The sequence below is a fragment of the Ahaetulla prasina genome, chromosome 3 (genome assembly GCF_028640845.1).
Source record: "Ahaetulla prasina isolate Xishuangbanna chromosome 3, ASM2864084v1, whole genome shotgun sequence".
Taxonomy (NCBI): Eukaryota; Metazoa; Chordata; class Lepidosauria; order Squamata; family Colubridae; genus Ahaetulla; species Ahaetulla prasina.
In genome coordinates, this window is record NC_080541.1 from 101,603,490 (window position 1) to 101,622,021 (window position 18,532).

Consider the following 18,532-nt stretch of genomic DNA (forward strand, 5'->3'; position numbering starts at 1 on the left):
AAGGATTATGGAAATTTTCATGGGATGGGAATGGGAATAGCACTTTATTAAACAACATCTCTAATGTCTCAGTTTTTACTAAAATGACATTGTGAATAGCAAATAAAAGAAATTATATAAACTAATATCATTTCCAATTAATGTTGTCAATTTCCTATGAGAATCCTTGCAGATCATATTTGGGTAGCATTTTCATTTTTTGAAGGAGGACCACTGAGGCTACTGATTCAATATTCTCACTGGAGGAGGCAAGTTTAAAATGTTTAAGAGCCACACGAGTATGTGAAATTTTGTTCTAAATATCAGCCAAATACAAGAAATATATTACTAATTTTACTAGTATGATCCAGAGGTGTTCTTTGAACTACCAAAATATTTACTGTAGGAATATTTCTAATTAATCTGGAAAATGTACCTCAGCTTATAGGATTGATGCATATTTTACTTTTGGATGGATTTGGCTTCACCAATGGCAACTTAAATTTCTCCAGTGTTTCAAGTCCTGTTCTGGAGAAGAGAGAATAAAGACTGGAGTTTCCAGTAGAGGGCACCCTTGCCCTTGATTAATCCTCCAGCTAAGAACAGAGGTCTTATGTTTTGTCACTGAACTGCTGACTTACTCCTGAATTTATTCCAGAAAGATAAAGCAGCACAAATTTACAGTTCAGTTAATGCCAAACAGTGCTCTCCCAGAGAATATTCTGCATAGTTGGTGGTGAGTTAAAAAAACTTGTGACAGAAGTGTGAATTCAAAACTATTTTCAAAGTTATCGAATGAAAAATAATCTTTCTTCCTTAAGCGTTGGGTGTCAGACATGGACTCTGGGACCCTGTACCTGAGAGGTTTGTAAGACTCAGGCGGGATTCATGTGACATAAACAAGAGGAAACATTTAGAACTTTTAAAGTATTGATATAAGAGAACACCTTTAAGTAGGCGTGGCAACATTCGGACAAAGTTTCTCTGCATAAGGCATGAATAGATGCCAAGGGGCAAAAAAGAATCTGGTTTCATAATTTTCTTTGATATGTTTATCTCACAGCATCAGTTTATCCGTGGCAAGACAATCACATGTTCCTTTGTCCTTGCATGCAATTGTAAGGTGTGTTGAGCAGTTCTGGGCTTGGCAGTTCTCAAAGGAGAAAAGCCACTGTTATTTCCCCTCTGTGGATATTGAGATATGTTGCCTGACTTCTCAAAACCGTAGAGTACTCAGTGGGGCTGGGTGCACACTTCAAATATGACTTGGACCCCACAGGAGTCAAGCACATTTCTCCTATTATTAAAACATTTCTTTTTTTCTCACAAGCCTGAAGAAACAGTGCAGCTTCTATACAAGTTGTGTTAAATTTCCTTAAAGTAGCTGTATGTTTTATTCAGTACAGAAGCCCTGAAAAAAAGCAAAAGTATCCAGGGTTTTTGTGAATTCTGCATAGCACAGCAATTTTAGCCCTTGAAGTCTGTTGCCTCTTCTTATACAGGTAGTCCTCGAGTTACGACCACAATTGAGCCCAAAATTTATGTTACTAAGTGAAGCATTTGTTAAGTGAGTTTAATCCATTTTACGACTTTTCTTGCCGTGTGGAGTTGTTAAGTGAATAATTGCATTTGTTAAATTAATAACATGGTTGTTAAGTGAATCTGGCTTCCCCATTGACTTTGCTTGTCAGAAGTTAGCAAAAACATGAGCCTGAAGACTGCAGCCATTATAAAAATGAACCAGTTGCCAAGCATCTGAATTTTGATCAGGTAACCATAGGGATGCCACAACAGTTGTAAGTGTGAAAAACAGTCATAAGTCACTTCTTTCAGAGCTGTTGTAACTTTGAACAGTCACTAAATGAATAACTGATGTAAGTCGAGGACTACATGTACAGTATGAGGAAAATGCAGTCTTTTATGAATTACTTTTCTTATTTGGCATATAAGTCAGACTGATAAAATTCTTGAGAGCTAAAGTATTTTATTTGTGACTGTTTAAATCATTGACTACTAAATATATACTAATATATTTCCTTGCCGCGGTTCCTGTGTATGTACTCAAATTGCTATAATATAGTATTTTAATGAAAGAGACATTTTTAGTTTTTAGTTGTTTTGGAAAAACAATTGCAAATATTCTGTGCTCTAAAATATATTGTTTTTTGTTATAATATCAAATATTGGATTAGTGTTTATATAAGCACCAAAAGCTTAGATGAGGTTCTTAGTAAATTAAAGTTTAGTCAGTATTCTGCAGCATTTCAGCTTACATATAAATCATGTGTATGACAATATTTAGTACTTATCTTCTGAGCACACTTCTGGCTTAAAATCTAAGATAACATAATTGTCTTTGTTGACCCTGGACCTTCCAGCTATAATTTGAGAATATAGATCACTCAGTTTTCCTTTCATATTAATTTCTCATTCAGTTATAAAAAGAATTGCAAAAAAAATGATCATTCTTAAGAAATGATTAAAAAGCAGTGGTTCTTGCGAGCTATGTATACTATAATACTATATAATAGTTAATACTTAATAAAATATTAAAATATTTTAATCTTTGTTATACACGTAAAACAGTAATACAGAAAGATTTTTGAAACTGAATCTGATCATGTTAGATTTTTTTTTAGCCTATGAATAACATCAGATTTAAAATGAAATAAAAATTGTTTCTTATTTATTTATTAGCAGATTGGACTTTAGAATACACATCTTTGAAATCTTTTACATATCCAATGCCTGAGACAAGGTTTTTTCATGCTGGTCTGAATGTATACAAATTCAAGATCAAATATGGCAATACAATTAGGTAAGTGTGATAGTTCTATTAATCTAAAATTCTTCAAATTTGTCACTCACAAAGCAGAAATAAAATATTGTTTCAGAACCTAAAAAAAGACAAATTAAATCTGTAAAATTCAAGAATTATTTTTGAAATAAGATGCAATTATTTGTACATTTTTTAATCTGGCCAACGATTTTTTCATCCAAAATTTATCTAGAATAAGAAATTGACTAATGTAAATCAAAAAGGGGAAAACTTCTAATAACTTCCTTGAGTTTATGCTGGAAGAAAAGAATTATGAATTAATTAATTTATAATTATGAATTATGTATTAACGTATAAACAGCCATGTAAATGTAGCAATAAATGTGCATTATAGATATTCCCAAAGAGAACTGTGGATCTTTAGTCTGAACTTAGGACAATTTGAATATTTGTTCGATTTCTCTTGATTTCTGCAGTTAACTTCTATTACATTTTTTTCACAGCATTAATACTGACCTTGATGAAAACATTGTCAGTAAGGAGATACAGGTGAGATATGAAATAAATATTTGTTTATATCAAAAAGCATCAGGTAGTGAATCTAGAATTTGGATTTAATCCTTTTTGCTTTGGGAAATCAGTAGAGGTTAGTTTTATTCAAATCATGCTGATTCTTAAAGTTTATACTTATTTGGGAATTAATGGGAGGAGTAACCCAAAAAAATGATTCTGTAATCCATGGAACCTACTGCAGAATTTCTTGATATGGGCAATGAAACAATGACTATATTTGCCTCTTATTTTCTGCTAATTTTTGTTAATTGCTATTTGTTGTGTTTTTAAATAAGTATTCATAACTTACAAATAACTCATGAAAACTGTGTCAAGCTAGGTATGGTATGCAAATGCTGCATTAATATCTCTTAAGTGTTGTCTTATTAATCAAGATCCAGGTAGATTTAATGTCCCACTATAATTTTTGGCAAAATAAGGTACCTATTTCAGAGAAATATTTAGTATATTCAGAGAGGTATTGCTATGGTATGTAGTATGAGAGGTATGTAATATGTAGTATGTTATCAATTTTACAGAGGTATCTAGTATGTTCAGAATTCAGACAAGTATCTAGTTTGTTGAACTTTTTAACTCTTTGTTAGTGTTAAGAGTATCCTTCTGTCTTTGGAGGAAGAAAGATGATCTATTGGCAATTATTAGATTTAAACTAAAGTGTAAGAACAATTTTGTAGGAACTCTCTAGCGAGACACGTCCCTGTTTAATTATCATAAATTTACAAGCACTAACAATGTTTCACATTTATTTATTTATTTTTGTCATACAGTATATATAAGCATAAGTATGAAATAATTATACAGTATATAAGCATATATATAAGTATGAGTATGTAATAACTATATTAATTGGATATAACGAAAGGAAACAATAGGACAGGAACGGTAGGCACGCTTGTGCTCTTATGCACGCCCCTTCTCTCCCTAAATCTCTAAATCTTTAAATCTCTAAATCTTTCAGGATGCCATTCGAGTAGTACTTGGAAATCTTGATAGTTTATGCCCTTTTACAACTGAACACTTCATCATATTTCCATGTATCCTTTTATTGATGTGCAATAATTTGAATATGGGATTTGTACAACCAGTCTGACACCAGGACTACATATGTGATTCTTCCCACATCACAGAGACAATACCCTTGATGGTATTGTCAAGGTACTCAGTACTATGTACTAGGAATGCTAACAGTTTTAATCCAGAAAACCTGGAAACATTACACATTTCTGTAATGACATATTATAGTAATAATAATGTAATGAATAATAATGTAATGACATATTATTACATTGGGAACAAAGATAAATAATAACATCAACAGATAAAAGAGTTATTTGTCTCAGCAAGCAATCAACCTCAACAAGACATGTCAGAGTACAGAGAAGGAAAACTAAATTCTACAATAATGTAGAAAAAGAATAAGCTTTGGCCAAATGAAATATAATTTGATTAGTAAATGTAAATATGATCAGTTTAAAGAAACATAGCCTTTTTAATAGGTAATAAGGTATTTTTATAATAGAGTAGGGATATAGTTTTCTGGTTTGAAGTTTTCATGGCATTTTTTTCAAAGTTTACTTTGAGTTAAGGTAAAAATACAGTGACAATGACATTCAGATGCCATTAAAACAATCTCCTACGGTCACTGAAGTTATCTAAAAATGCCAACTTTCTATCTATTCATAATTTCTTCATAATTTCTCCTTTGTTCCACAAATATTTTTTCCTCCTGTATATCCTCATGATATTGTCTAAGCCAGGGGTCTCCAACCTTGGCAACTTTAAGACTTGTGGACTTCAACTCCCAGAGTTCCTCAGCCAGCTTTGCTGGCTGAGTAACTCTGGGAGTTGAAGTCCACAAGTCTTAAAATTGCCAAGGTTGGAGACCCCTGGTCTAAGCCCCTTCCCTAAACCATATTTGAGGCATCTTAAAGCCATTGTTTGCTATTCCTGTATAACAGTGGTATTTTTCCTCTCCTGTGGATATTTTGTCCTATGGATATGGCACCCTTCTCTGAACATTTGCTATGTGGCCTAAGGTTGGGATTCCCCCAGGTCCTGAGGTCTAATTTAAGCTATTTGGAGCATGACCTCTTCCCTCTAGTCTACGGGTGCTTCTCTTCATAATCATTTTGACTTGGTCTTCAGGGAAGTCTCGAGGCATCTGCCTGCATAATATCTGAATGGTATTTTCCATAGTAATTGTTTGATATTTCAAAAAGAATGCTAGATTTTTTAAAATGAGGTTAGTACTGTTTTGAAAGAGAACTAGTCCTGTATTATACAGAAGTTATATGTAAACTGGAAAGAAAATGCTGTTTGAAACATCCATCCTGAGTCAGGCCATCATGCCCATTCCGTGTTAAGAAGAGTGAAACTTTGATGCTCATTAATAAATAAACAGGTGTTCTTGTTAGTATGACAGAATAGTAGTTGACAGTAGGTTAATATTATTAATTAGCTTATTTTGTGCCAATTTAAGGATCAGTGAATAGCATTTCACCCCAGCTGTGAGATAGGGCCCTAAATGTTGCTTCTGCGGTAGCAATAACCTTGACTTTCTTTCCTAACGTTTTCTTTCCCCATCCCTAACTGTTATACCATAATTAACTACTAGTAACACTGACTTGAAAAAAAAAGCTCCAAAAGTTATAGTACTTGGTGCTTCCAATCACCAGTGGAATGAGATAACAGGAATAGTGTTGAAAGAGTGGAAACTAGAAATAAAACTTGCTTACATGATGTATTCATCAGTTAAAAAATTAAAGTGTGTCATTCTTCAATTACTTCTCTAAATTACCCACATAGCAGATTCTGGGGTTTTTTTTAGTTACCTGAAATGATCTTACAGCAAATACCAGATGGACTTCAGTAGTTTTTGTAAGGCAGAATAATGAAGACATGCAAATATTAATTTTCTGTCTACTTTATATTAATGGTAGTCATTGTCATTTTACTTTTGCTACCACAGGGCAAAATAACTGGTATATTTTGCTACCAGTTGAATCTAGAATACTAACCATAATTGTACGCTTTTCATATTATTCCTTTTCCTGACTATATTGCATCTTAAGAATGCTGTTCAGATTTAAATAAGTGGGAAAGAGTGTCAGATTTGAGGTTTATGCATGGCGATAAATTTCTTACTCCTTATCCATTTGTGTGTGCTATTTATGTCGAATTAAATTCATGCAAGCAAAATAAATGTGAAGGTAAGTTCAAAGAGATTTGAAAAAATTGCCTCCAGCACATTGATATTCCAGGACTATAAAAATGCTGAAGATTTGTTTTTGTGAGAATAAGTAATGTTGTATATCATACTATTTTCTATGCATGTCAACTGAAAGTAAAATAACTTGTAATAATAATTCCTCTTTCTCATAGGACAGATTACAATCTCAAATCTGGGCTTTTCATCATAACAGACAATAAATTTCTACTGAAACTATCTTCCGTTCTTAAGCTTGACACAAGTTATTGAATCTGAATTTTGTGTCCTATCTTACCCAGTTCGTTCTGTAGCCCATACTGGGGAAAAACAGAATCACATAGCAAATTAGTTATTTAATCTCAAAATGTCAGTATTAAATAGAGCGAGTGTTCTCAATATGAATAAATAAATACATATTTGCATTTATTGCAATGGATTTCCACAGAACAATTCAAGAAATTGTAGTTGGTCATCCAACCCCCATTAATATTCTTTTGGCACCACTATTTTTCATGATGCAAGATCAAAATTTTTAAATCAATATTCCTCTCCTCTCCTCTCCTCTCCTCTCCTATTAAATCAAGATTCCAATATAATTAGTTATTTCACTCTATGATAACCTGTAATATTTATGATTCATTTTATAATAGGATGAATTTTAGAGGTTATTTTCTGGATTTGCAGGATATCTTAAACAATGAACTATAAAAAATATGGGACAATTTAAAACATCAATATAGAAATTTGATTCTGTAATATAAATACATCTTTATTGAAACCTTTTCCCCCATATGTATCCAAGAGAAATTTTAGCTTGATAGTATTCATATTCATCTGGGTATGTTCTTAGAACTTAAAATGAAACTTAATTTTTAAGGAGTGCATTATGAGTAAAAATTATTGAAACATTCATTCATTTTTAAGGTATGCATATATTACCTTTTTTCTAGGGGTAGTCTAAAGAATATTTAGTAACAGTTTTTGCTCTTTATATTTTTGCAGCTCATATGTGTGTCATATTTTATGTTAATCTATTGCTGATTTTATCTTCAAGTATTATGTATATTTTAGGTGAAGGAGAATATAGGGATTTCTGTAACTCTGTGAGTATTGCCTCCCAATGTTTGAAAAATAAGATGATTTAAGAAAAAGGTTATGTGTGTCCATTGGAATTAATATCTATTGTAAATTCATATCTAAAGCCATGGTGGTGGTTAGAATGCAGCACTGTGGGCTACTTCTGCTGACTGCCGGCTGACTGCAATTTGGCAGTTTGAGTCTTACCAGGTTCAAAGTTGACGTAGTCTTACCGCTTAGAGAGGGCTGTAAAGCACTGTGAAATGGTACATGAAACTAAATGCTATTGCTATTGTTAAATAAAACAGGGAGAGGAAAGTTTTTATACATGTATCTAGATTATGACTGTACTTAAAAATAAATTCACTACATCAGAGATGCTGCAAGTCTTAGATAGATTCCCAAAATTGTCCACAACTTTCTGCCAAATTGTAACTATGGTTAAAATTATAACTTTTATATGGTAGAAATAGATAATTGAATATATTGGAAATAAAACAAATGGAGTTAATATGATTATTTTATTAAGAAATATAACACATTACATTGAAACAAATTTAGTTTTATTCTGACTTCAGTTACTTTCTTGTTTGACATTAGCCATGTTTGGAAATGTAGACTTCAAACTCTGTTCAAATGCTAAATCTACCTTTCAAACCAAAAGGCCTTTGTTCCTTTTCAATAAAAAATGATTGTTATTTTTTGAAGCCTTACAAAATTCATGCCTGTAATTCTGCATCTTGTTCCTGTTAAGTTATTGTTTGAACAGCAATTCCTCCATTCTAAACATTGTAAATGCAGAAAAATGCAGAAAAAAGGAACATTTCAAATTCATGCTCTATATGGCCACTTCATATGTAAATAGCTTTATCTTTTGATGGAACATGATTGTATTATATAGTTTCCACAGTAATATTGTAATTCCAAGGTAGTTATTTACAGACAGATATTTCATTTGATTAATACCATGCATGTGATAAATCTCTGACACATACTTACTTCCTGATGTAACTCTTATATATTTGTCTTACTTTGATGTATATATTATTTGAACTGCTTCTAACAGAACTGCATTTTAGTTGCATATTGGGAATAAGCCCCATTGACCCTGTAATGTTCTGGGCTGAAAAGAATCCAAGGTAGGGTTTAGCTTATTCCTGGTTGATTCCAGAAAAATTTCGTTTTCTTCAAAAACAAAAGATGGCCTAGGGATCAGTAGTAAAGAAGTAAGAATATGACAGAGGTGAAGCCAGTTTGCAGAACATTCAGTGTGGGATTTAATTAAAAATATTAATAAAGAAAATTCTATTTAGTTCTTCAGATTATTGGATCAAATATTGCTGAAGCCAAAGCATTAATGCTCACAAGATGCAAAGAGTAGAAGACGTGATTGTTTATGATCTAGACCAGTGATGGCTAACCTTTTCCAGACTGAGTGCCCAAAGTATGTGTGTGCACTCAAGAATGCGTGCGCTCGAACCTCCAAAATGCAATGCGACCCCACCCCTGTGCATACGCCCCACCCCCATGCATGTGCGGCAGAGACCCAAAGACCAGCTGTCCAGTGGGAAGCATGCACGCATGCACGGCGGAGCTGAACTGGGCGATGGCTTGCATGCCCACAGAGAGGGCACTACATGTCACCTCTGGCACACATGCCATAGGTTCGCCATCACGGATCTAGACAATTGCCTGTGAACAGAAAACAGTTTCCCTAACTGATTAAGGAAAAGAAACTAAAATATTTTTTCACTAAGGGCTTGATTATAACTCTGAAAGTTGGAGTAGAGGAAATGTAAAAAAATATTAACATAGTTTTGTGAAAAGATACATATAGTATTGAGAGCCAGTTTGGTGTAATGGTATCAGACTAGAAACTGTGTGACTGTGAGTCTTGCCTTGAATACAAAGTCAGCTGGATACCATTGAGCCAGTCACTTACTTCAGCCCTAGGAATAAGGCAATGGCAAACCACTTCTGCAAAACCTTGCCAAGAAAATTGCGAAGATTTGTCCAGGCAGTCTCCAAGAATCAGACATGATTGAAGAAAATTTTGTTTATAGTATTAGTTAGAATGACAATAAAGAGCCAAATTAAAATGTTCTTAAATTCCTTTTTATTTTTTAAGAATGCATTGTAGTAAACAAATAACATCCACTAGCATGATATTTATTATCTGCTAGCAAAGGACTGTGCAGGTGGTGTTATTTTCTAAAATATACTTTATTTGTAATTAATATATTTGACAATATATTGCATTTTTAAAGACCAAAAAACGAAATAAATTTAGAGAGATCATGGACATAGAAAGAGCTACCAAACAGAGAAGACTGGAAGAGATATTAGAAACTTCACATACACAGCACTACGTGAACAGGTTAGTAACATGTTTTTTGTCTTCTATTTGCTCTCGAAATGGTATTTAAAAGTCATAATAGATCTATTTAATGGCTATGCTAGGATGCTAAACATCTTTAAATTTTAAAGCATCTTTAGGAGCATTGGTTGTCTAACCCTTAGAGTAAAGTAGTTGTAAGGAGTTAATAGAAGTGCCTTAATTAAATCAATCCCACATCAGAGTCTCAAACTTTAATGGAAGTATGAGGAATTGCTAACTCCAGGAGCAGTCCCAATTATTAATAGCGGGAAAGAATATTACCTCAGGTATCAGGAGTTCAAGAGGTTAATAAGTTTATTTCATCACATAAACACACCCCTCTAATTCCTTTCTATAATGATATATGGAAAAGGCCTTGGGAGACTGGCCAAGAGATGCTGCCATGGCAATGGTTAGATAAGAGACAGCATAGTCTGCATCTATATAGTAGGTGGGGCTGGAAGTTCAGAAGACACTCTGTACCATGACACACATTCAAATGCTTAATTTTAGAAAGGAAATTCAGTGCATAATATAAATACTTTCATCATGGTTCAAAGGAAATAAAAAGATATTATTTTATATGAAATTATGCTGTTTTACATTTCCTTCAAAAGCAGATTATTTCAGTTGAGCTGGTAAATTCATATTTCTCATCCTAGCAAGAATTCTGGCTGTGATAACTAACAAAGTACATGTATAAAAGTTTCTTTAAGAATGATTATTGCATGGGACAAATTGAACTAAAATATTCACTGTACAAAACTTATTTATTATATACACTACATGGTAATTTGATTTTTAAACTATTATAGTAGAAATCAACAAAGTAGAATGCCACAATTCCTGACTCATTTTAACAACAACAACAACAAAAAAAAACTAAAATTGAAATGCCAGGATATCACATATCTTTAAAAAGTCTACCCAAATAACTAACTATTCATCAATATAGATTCGAGATTCAGTGTTAGATTCAAAATTCGAGATGAATTAAAGATGCATTCAATTCTGCCTGAAAATATTTAAAGTATATATAGCCTATTAATAATATGGAACAGACAATACAGTGAAAAGCTGGAAAGAAGTATGAGAACCAGAACAAACGAAGACACCAACGTCTAATTCAAAGTAGCAAATTCATATTTAATGTACAGCAAAATGATCACAAAACAGAAAGATCCTCAAGAATACAGTATTTAGTGTCTTTTGAATGCTTAAAATGCACACAATGTATACTTGGTTTTCAGATAATTATCGTAGAAGAAATATTGTTTTGCAAATTTTGATTTGGCAAATATGCATTTTATAACAGGTATTTTAAAAGGATACTTCTTATATTTGATCATTTTAAATGTCTTTTACAGAAATTTAGCTGAAAATGCAATTTTTATGAATACAAGCCAACCGAATGCTGAATTTGGCAGGACAGCACTTCAAAAAGATATGACGTTTCCAGTGAAGGTATTGCAGAATTGCATAAATCTAGATTTGCTCTGTGAACATTGATATTTATAGAAACATCATCTTTCATCAGAAACTAATTTCTAACATATTCTAGCCACTGTTTTTCACCCTACATTTACACTGTGACCTTACTGGGAGTACATAATGAGATTTCATGAAGATACAGCCAGGATTGCCTGCAACTATATAGTGGTAGCAATAGCATTTACATACTGCCCAAAAATGCTTTACAGCACTCTCTGATGTTTACAATGTCAGCATTTATCCCAATAATCTGGGGCAAATGGATGGAAGCTCAGTCAATCTAAATCAACCTTGAGCCCCATCAGGATCGAACACCAGGCTGTGGGCAGAGTTAGCCTGCAGTACTGCATTCTAATCACTGTGCCACCATGACTCCTATATGTTCTTGCTTCAGACTTTTCTCTTTACATATGAATTCACATTTTTCCTTATTACTCACAATTGCAATTTATACATAAATTTCTGTGAAAAACAGGCTGCAAAAAAGGAGGATATAAGAACAATATAAAATTGGGGTTGTATCCGTATTAGAGAAAAATAATAAAATATTGATTTTTTTTTCTCAGAATCAGTCAGAAGAAACCAAGTATTCATGCTGCAGCTCTCTCATCTCCACCAATGGTTATAATGTAAAGGCTTTAGGTAACTACAAACATGCAGGATTGGCATAAACACTGGGAACTTATTTTAACTGACCTTAATTGTAATAATTAATGCTAAACCTTGTGGAAACACTTATTATTTATAAAAACCAGCATGCCATGGTAGTTTAGAGTACTGGGGGAATCTGGGAACATTGGATTAAAGTCCTTCTTTTTACTAAATCTACACTACTATTAATCTTCTCATCGTTTTCATCACCAATCTCTTTCCACTTTTGATAGTATGACTGTAACTTTTTGTTGCTATCATTAAGGGTTAAATTGCAACCTATGACCATCATTGTAAATGTTGTACCTTTGATGAAGGTTTTTTTTCTTTTTTTTTCTTTTTCTTTTCTTTTATGTACACTGAGAGCATATGCACCAAAACAAATTCCTTGTGTGTCCAATCACACTTGGCCAATAAAATTCTGTTCTATTCTATTCTATTCTATTCTATTCTATTCTATTCTATTCTATTCTATTCTATTCTATTCTATTCTATTCTATTCTATTCTTTTCATGTAGTTCATGGGATGCTTTGGTCAGATCAAAATCTCTGAGTTCAACCTACTAAATTACTCAGTAAAATGATACAAAGGATTAAAAACAATGGAATAGTACATCAAATTACTGAGGAGATTAAATCTAAATGTTTGGCTGAGTTCAGCTCTAAATCTGCACAATGTTTCCTGAGTTCAATTTGTCAGATTAAAGTATAAAGGTTTACACATTTATTTTCCTTCCTCAAAGGGAAGTAGAGGACTGTATATATTTTAAAGAATGTTTCTATATAGATTGCTCATTTGTGACAGCTAATATAAATACTGTTTGCAAAAGGATCACAACGATGGTAATGCCCTATAAAATTGTGTAATGTAAAATTGCATTATCCATTAACAACTCTGGAAGCAGCTTCTGATACGGAAAAGAAACCAGAACAATTTCTGGAAGAAGATCCTTGAAGGGAGCATCCCATAAATACAAGCCCCTCTTTCCTCTCTGGTTATTAAATTACTAAGTTGTACAAACTAGCAAGGCATTGTTGACCCTACACATTCTTTAGAAAATATCTTTCATACGATTTTCCTATTTCTTACTTATTAATAGGACAACATACGGAAATTAACAGGACAAAAAATGCAGAGAACTATAAACAAGAGAGACATATGCTCACTTCACAGAACAGATCAGAGCAAAGAATGGAGATGAAAAAGAAAGGATTCTTGGAACACTTGAAAAGGTATTGTAATTTGTACCAGTATGTTACTGTAAATTGTTGTATTGCTTGTGGCTGTTGCTTTGGTATATCGCTTAGAGTAGCCTTGACTAAAAAGATTTATATCTTTATATATAATAATTTATATTCATAAACAAGGAAGTAAATAAAAAAGCATGAAGACATCTTGATTTTGTGACAGGAAAAGTATAGCAGCCAGTGACTCTAATAAGATATTTAACTATTTGTTGTTAGTTGCGAAGTCGTATCCGACCCATCGCAACCCCATGGACAACATTCCTCCAGGCCTTCCTGTCCTCTACCATCCTCTGGAGTCCATTTAAACTCATGCCTACTGCTTCAGTGACTCCATCCAGCCACCTCGTTCTCTGTCGTCCCTTTCTTCTTTTGCCCTCAATCTTTCCCAGCATTAGGCTCTTCTCCAGTGAGTCCTTCCTTCTCATTAGGTGGCCAAAGTATTTCAGTTTCATCTTCAGGATCTGGCCTTCTAAAGAGCAGTCAGGGTTGATCTCCTGTTGTTGTGTCTTGCCCGCCCTCAGAGCAACCAGGGCCTTCTTACCTGCTCCCGAACACTGAGGAATGTATGCCTCCCGGCCCAAGTCCTGGCTCCATGCCCACACAAACTGCAGAAGAAGGAGAATCTCCCGGCCCCAGCCCTGACTCCATGCCCAGGCAAACGGAGCAGCTAGACCCTCCCTCCTCCACAGCATGTGAGCCTGAGGAGGGTTTATTCCCAACAGCTGATTGGAGTAATCCTCGCATCAGAAGATTGGATAGGCGGAGGCAACAGAGGGAAGGGAGGGGCAGGCCTTAATGAGTGCTGAGTCATGGAGCCACACCCCATGGCCTATATAAAGGATCTACTTTCTGGCAGTCTCTGAGTCAGGCAAAAGTCGAACTTATCTTGCTGAAGTCACTTACTGGTCTCCTGCCTGCTCTGAGGACTTTGCTAGGACTTTGGGCAGAGCTGCAGAGGCAAGCCTGATTCGGATTTCCCTGACCCAGCCGTCAGCGGAGGAGTGGGACACGACACCTGTAGAACTGACTTGTTTGTTCGCCTTGCAGTCCAAGGGACTTGCAGGAGTCTTCTCCAGCACCAGAGTTCAAAGGCCTCAATTCTTTGGCACTCAGCCTTTCTTATGGTCCAACCTTCACAGCCATACAACTGGGAAAACCATAGCCATGACTATACGCACTTTTGTTGGCAGGGTGATGTCTCTGCTTTTTAGTACGCTGTCTAGATTTGCCATAGCTTTCCTCCATGGATAATAATATATGTTAACTCTAAAATCCCTTGAGGCTGTTAATTTAATGTAACAGGTTTTTGTGTGTACATGATGATCACAATATTTGTAAAAACATTAAAAGAAAAGAACTGTAAAGTGGGTATTCAAAGCCTTTCAATCATTGAGACATTTTTTAAGTCTAACCAAAATAACACAGAGGAGGCTGCAAGTTTTCTAGTTCAATAAAACTCATTAGTTAACTTAGATGTTTAAATGATGCAGTTTACACCTGCAAGTCAATCCTGAGATGGAGGCTATGGATGCGATACTGAATTTAGGTTAAATGTTGTTAATGGAATATACTTAATACTTCTTAGAATATTTTCAACATCCACCCCTCTAGAGCAGTGATCCCCAACCTTTCCAGAACCAGGGACTAATATTGTTGAAGAAAAATTTCCATGGACTGGGGGGGGGGGAGAGACGATAGTTTCACATGTAACCTAGATCCCGCGCATGCAAGATGAAGTTTCGCTTGCATGCCCACCTCTTGTGTGGCCCAGATCCTAACAGGCCACTGACCAGTACGAAGCCACAGCCTTGGGGGTTGGAGATCCCTGCTGTAGAGGAAGTTTTTTTAAAAAAATTTTTGAGGTCCATAACATGAATAGGCTGTAAATTCCTCTCCTCTACAAGAGCATAAAACTTAGCATTGATTTAATAGTTATGTGATAGACAGGATTGTATTTGTATAGTGGTGCAATAATCTTTATGTGTATATTGCAAGTTAAAGAATGAAGATGGGATGTGATTACAGAAGCTTTACAAGTACAAATATTCTTGTATGCAGTAAAACAGGCTGCCTTCTTGGAAATCTTTGTTTTTTTTAATGTTGTCGATGTTCTGTGTTGAGCAATGCTCTAAGTGCAATTTTTTTTTGTCCCCTATCAGCGCTCTCTTTTCACTGTTCCTTTAACAGAATTGAAGGCAATGATCAAGCCTTTTGAGTCCCTTGTATAACTGCAAAGATGAGAGATGCCTCTTCAGGAATATAGAAATTCAAAAAGAAAGAAGCTTGCTGTTTGACTTAATACAATTATTTTAAAAACATTAAGATGCTTTAGGATCTCATATGTGCATATTATTTGTATTATTATTTTACATTGAAATGTTTAACATAAAATCAATAACTGAATCATTTGAAGTTCTTATTCAAATTATATTGTTAGTATTAAAATTATTTCAAAAAATAAACATTCAAATTCAGAGTTGCTCATTTTTAAGGACTTCTTGTTGAATTTTCATTGGTATAAACATATTTAAAATCATTAATTAATGTCTGTATAACTTTTTAAATATTTACTATTAAAGGTTAAACTATTGTCATGTCATTGTTAGGGGACAAGGTGGCCCAGGGGCTAGGATGTTGAGCTTGTCGATCGAAAGGTCGGCAGCTCAGCGGTTCAAATCCCTAGTGCTGCCGTGTAACGGGGTGAGCTCCCGTTACTTCTCCCAGCTTCTGCCAACCTAGCAGTTTCGAAAGCACCTAAAAATGCAAGTAGAAAAAATAGGGACCACCTTGGTGGGGGGGTAACAGCGTTCCGTGCGCCTTTGGCGTTGAGTCATGCCGGCCACATGACCACGGAGACGTCTTCAGACAGTGCTGGCTCTTCGGCTTTGAAACGGAGATGAGCACCGCCCCCTAGAGTCGGCAACAACTAGCACGTATGTGCGAGGGGAACCTTTACCTTATTGTCATGGGACTCCTTGTACTACCACTGGCCTTTCATATTGTTCCACCAATACTGAGATATATATAGTACCTACAAATCCGTGACACTCATCTCTTTAGGGATAGGTAACATTATGCAAAAGTATAGAAAAGAAGTAAGAAATGGTAAGCCAAAGGATGACAAAAAAATAAAAAGAAAAAAAAATGATTTACATCAAACCATTTACTGTGCATCTCCATGTGTTTCTGTCTTTAGAAAGAATTTAGGCTTTTACAACTTCAGTCTATGATGAGACCTCAAGTTCAATTCTGTAGAGTTCTGCATGAGAAGTGGTCCTTCATTAGTCCAAGGACTATAAAATCAAAGCTCTTTCATACGTTTATACCTTGTTTCCCCCCCAAATAAGACATCCTCTGATAATAAGCCCAATCGGGCTTTTGAGCACATGGCAATAAAGCCAAGCACTTATTTCACTGTTCAAAAAAAAGAAAAAAAAGACAGGGACTTATTTTTGGGAAAACACAGTATATACATTTCTCATGAATGGCAAATAAAGAATCACCATCATATTCCGTTAAATATACATTTATTAAATTTTTAAAAATCGCTGCAAACCAGAGCTACCCTTTTCATCATTTTACTTTGCTTATTTATTTGGCAGCATTTTTCATTTACCAGAACACCAATATTTGGTCTTATTCTAGGGGACTCAAGTCACAGCCTTTCAAGTCACCTTTGATGGCCGCCACAATAATTAGGGAAGAGGAAGTCTGGGTGTGTATGTGTGTTTCTTTTGGCTACCCCAAAGAAAGCCCTATCTGAAAGGGTGGCTTAACTCAGGACTTGGGGTACAGCTGCTCTCTGAATGCCCTGCCTGGTTAGTTTCTTAAGGAGACTTATTAATGATTGGCCTTAATGAGATGATTGAGTAGCTGTGCTACTTGTAGCAAGTACTCCTTTTGTTTGGACCTGGCAATGAGCTAATGCTCTCCTTTACTTTCTCTTTGTCTCTTTAAGTCTGTCCCCATAGCAATTCTGCATTTTGAGGTGGTACTCCTTCCAAGCTAAGGGACATGTCCTTAATTTTTTATTCTTTTTATTCTTTTATTAATATTTAACATTTTATTAACTATATTAATATTTAATATTGCTATGGAATAAAAAAAATAAGTTGGAGGGCTGGGCACAAGATGAGATTTTGAGATCCCTGAGACTTTCATTTCTGAAAAGCCTTGTCTGCGGTTGCTTCCAAATTAAGCATTAGTAGATAGAACAGCTACGTAAGGTTTGTGTGTATGTTGTGCTGCGTTGGTCATGCCGTGGTCTTTTGAGTCTAGTGTACAGATGAGAGTCATAGCCCAACTAACCCCGAAGTTCTAAGATTAAAAATAGAATTTCTTACCATTTACGTACATACCAGTGACAAACACACAGAGCCTTTAAGCTCCTGCTTCATTGCTTAACTCAGTATTTCTCAAGCTTGGCAATTTTAAGATGCATGGACCAACTCCCAGAATTCCCCAGCCAGTACAGCTGGGGAATTCTGGGAATTGAACTTTACACATCTCAAAATTGCCAAGACAGAACCACTGCCCAAACTCATGCCATGGTAATGCAAAAGGGAACCATAAAAGCATATAGTAGTCACGTTTTTCTATAATTGCTCAGCCTCTGACCTATTTTGATAGTTGGAAAGAAGATTTAGTTGTATATTAACCTTTGGGGAGGGGGCTCATACAACAAGCACTGGCAATTGCTAATTATAGAGATCATTATTTTCAATGTTTTTTTTCTTACAACACTGATTTACTATATCTTCCCACCACTTTCAAAATACCACTTTTATTCCATTCCTCTGTAGATGAGAACTTCTAGGCCACTGCAAATCTGTTTCCTCACAGAATGCTTTCTAATTATCTTTACTTTTAAAAAGTAGCTACATCGTCAGAGCATCTAACATGAGAAAATAAAACACCATCTTCACCATTGCTAAAAATGTTGATTTAATGATATAAATTAATAGACTGGTTCTCCAGTAGATAAGACTCCAATCTTTTTTCTTAAGATAGAGATTTATTTTAAAAAAAAAACCACTCTGGAATTACTAAAGAATTGTAATGCAATCTTCATTTCAGGGGCATGCTTGAAAAAAAAATCCATGAAATAGCCTTTCCTGCTACTTTGTACAGCTAACTGGTTCTTTTCCTA

At 34.7% G+C, this 18,532-nt stretch overlaps 1 protein-coding gene across 1 annotated transcript; it reads left to right on the top strand.

Moving 5' to 3' along the window:
- The first annotated feature begins 709 nt into the window (after positions 1–709).
- MAJIN (membrane anchored junction protein) lies at positions 710–15,723 on the top strand. The gene is made up of 8 exons (XM_058177668.1): positions 710–715; positions 2,680–2,797; positions 3,262–3,307; positions 9,884–9,993; positions 11,361–11,457; positions 12,051–12,126; positions 13,236–13,368; positions 15,543–15,723. Exons 2-8 carry the CDS (start codon positions 2,724–2,726, stop codon positions 15,565–15,567), a joined length of 561 nt encoding a protein of 186 aa, XP_058033651.1. The 5' UTR covers positions 710–715; positions 2,680–2,723; the 3' UTR covers positions 15,568–15,723.
- The last annotated feature ends 2,809 nt before the right edge of the window (positions 15,724–18,532 follow it).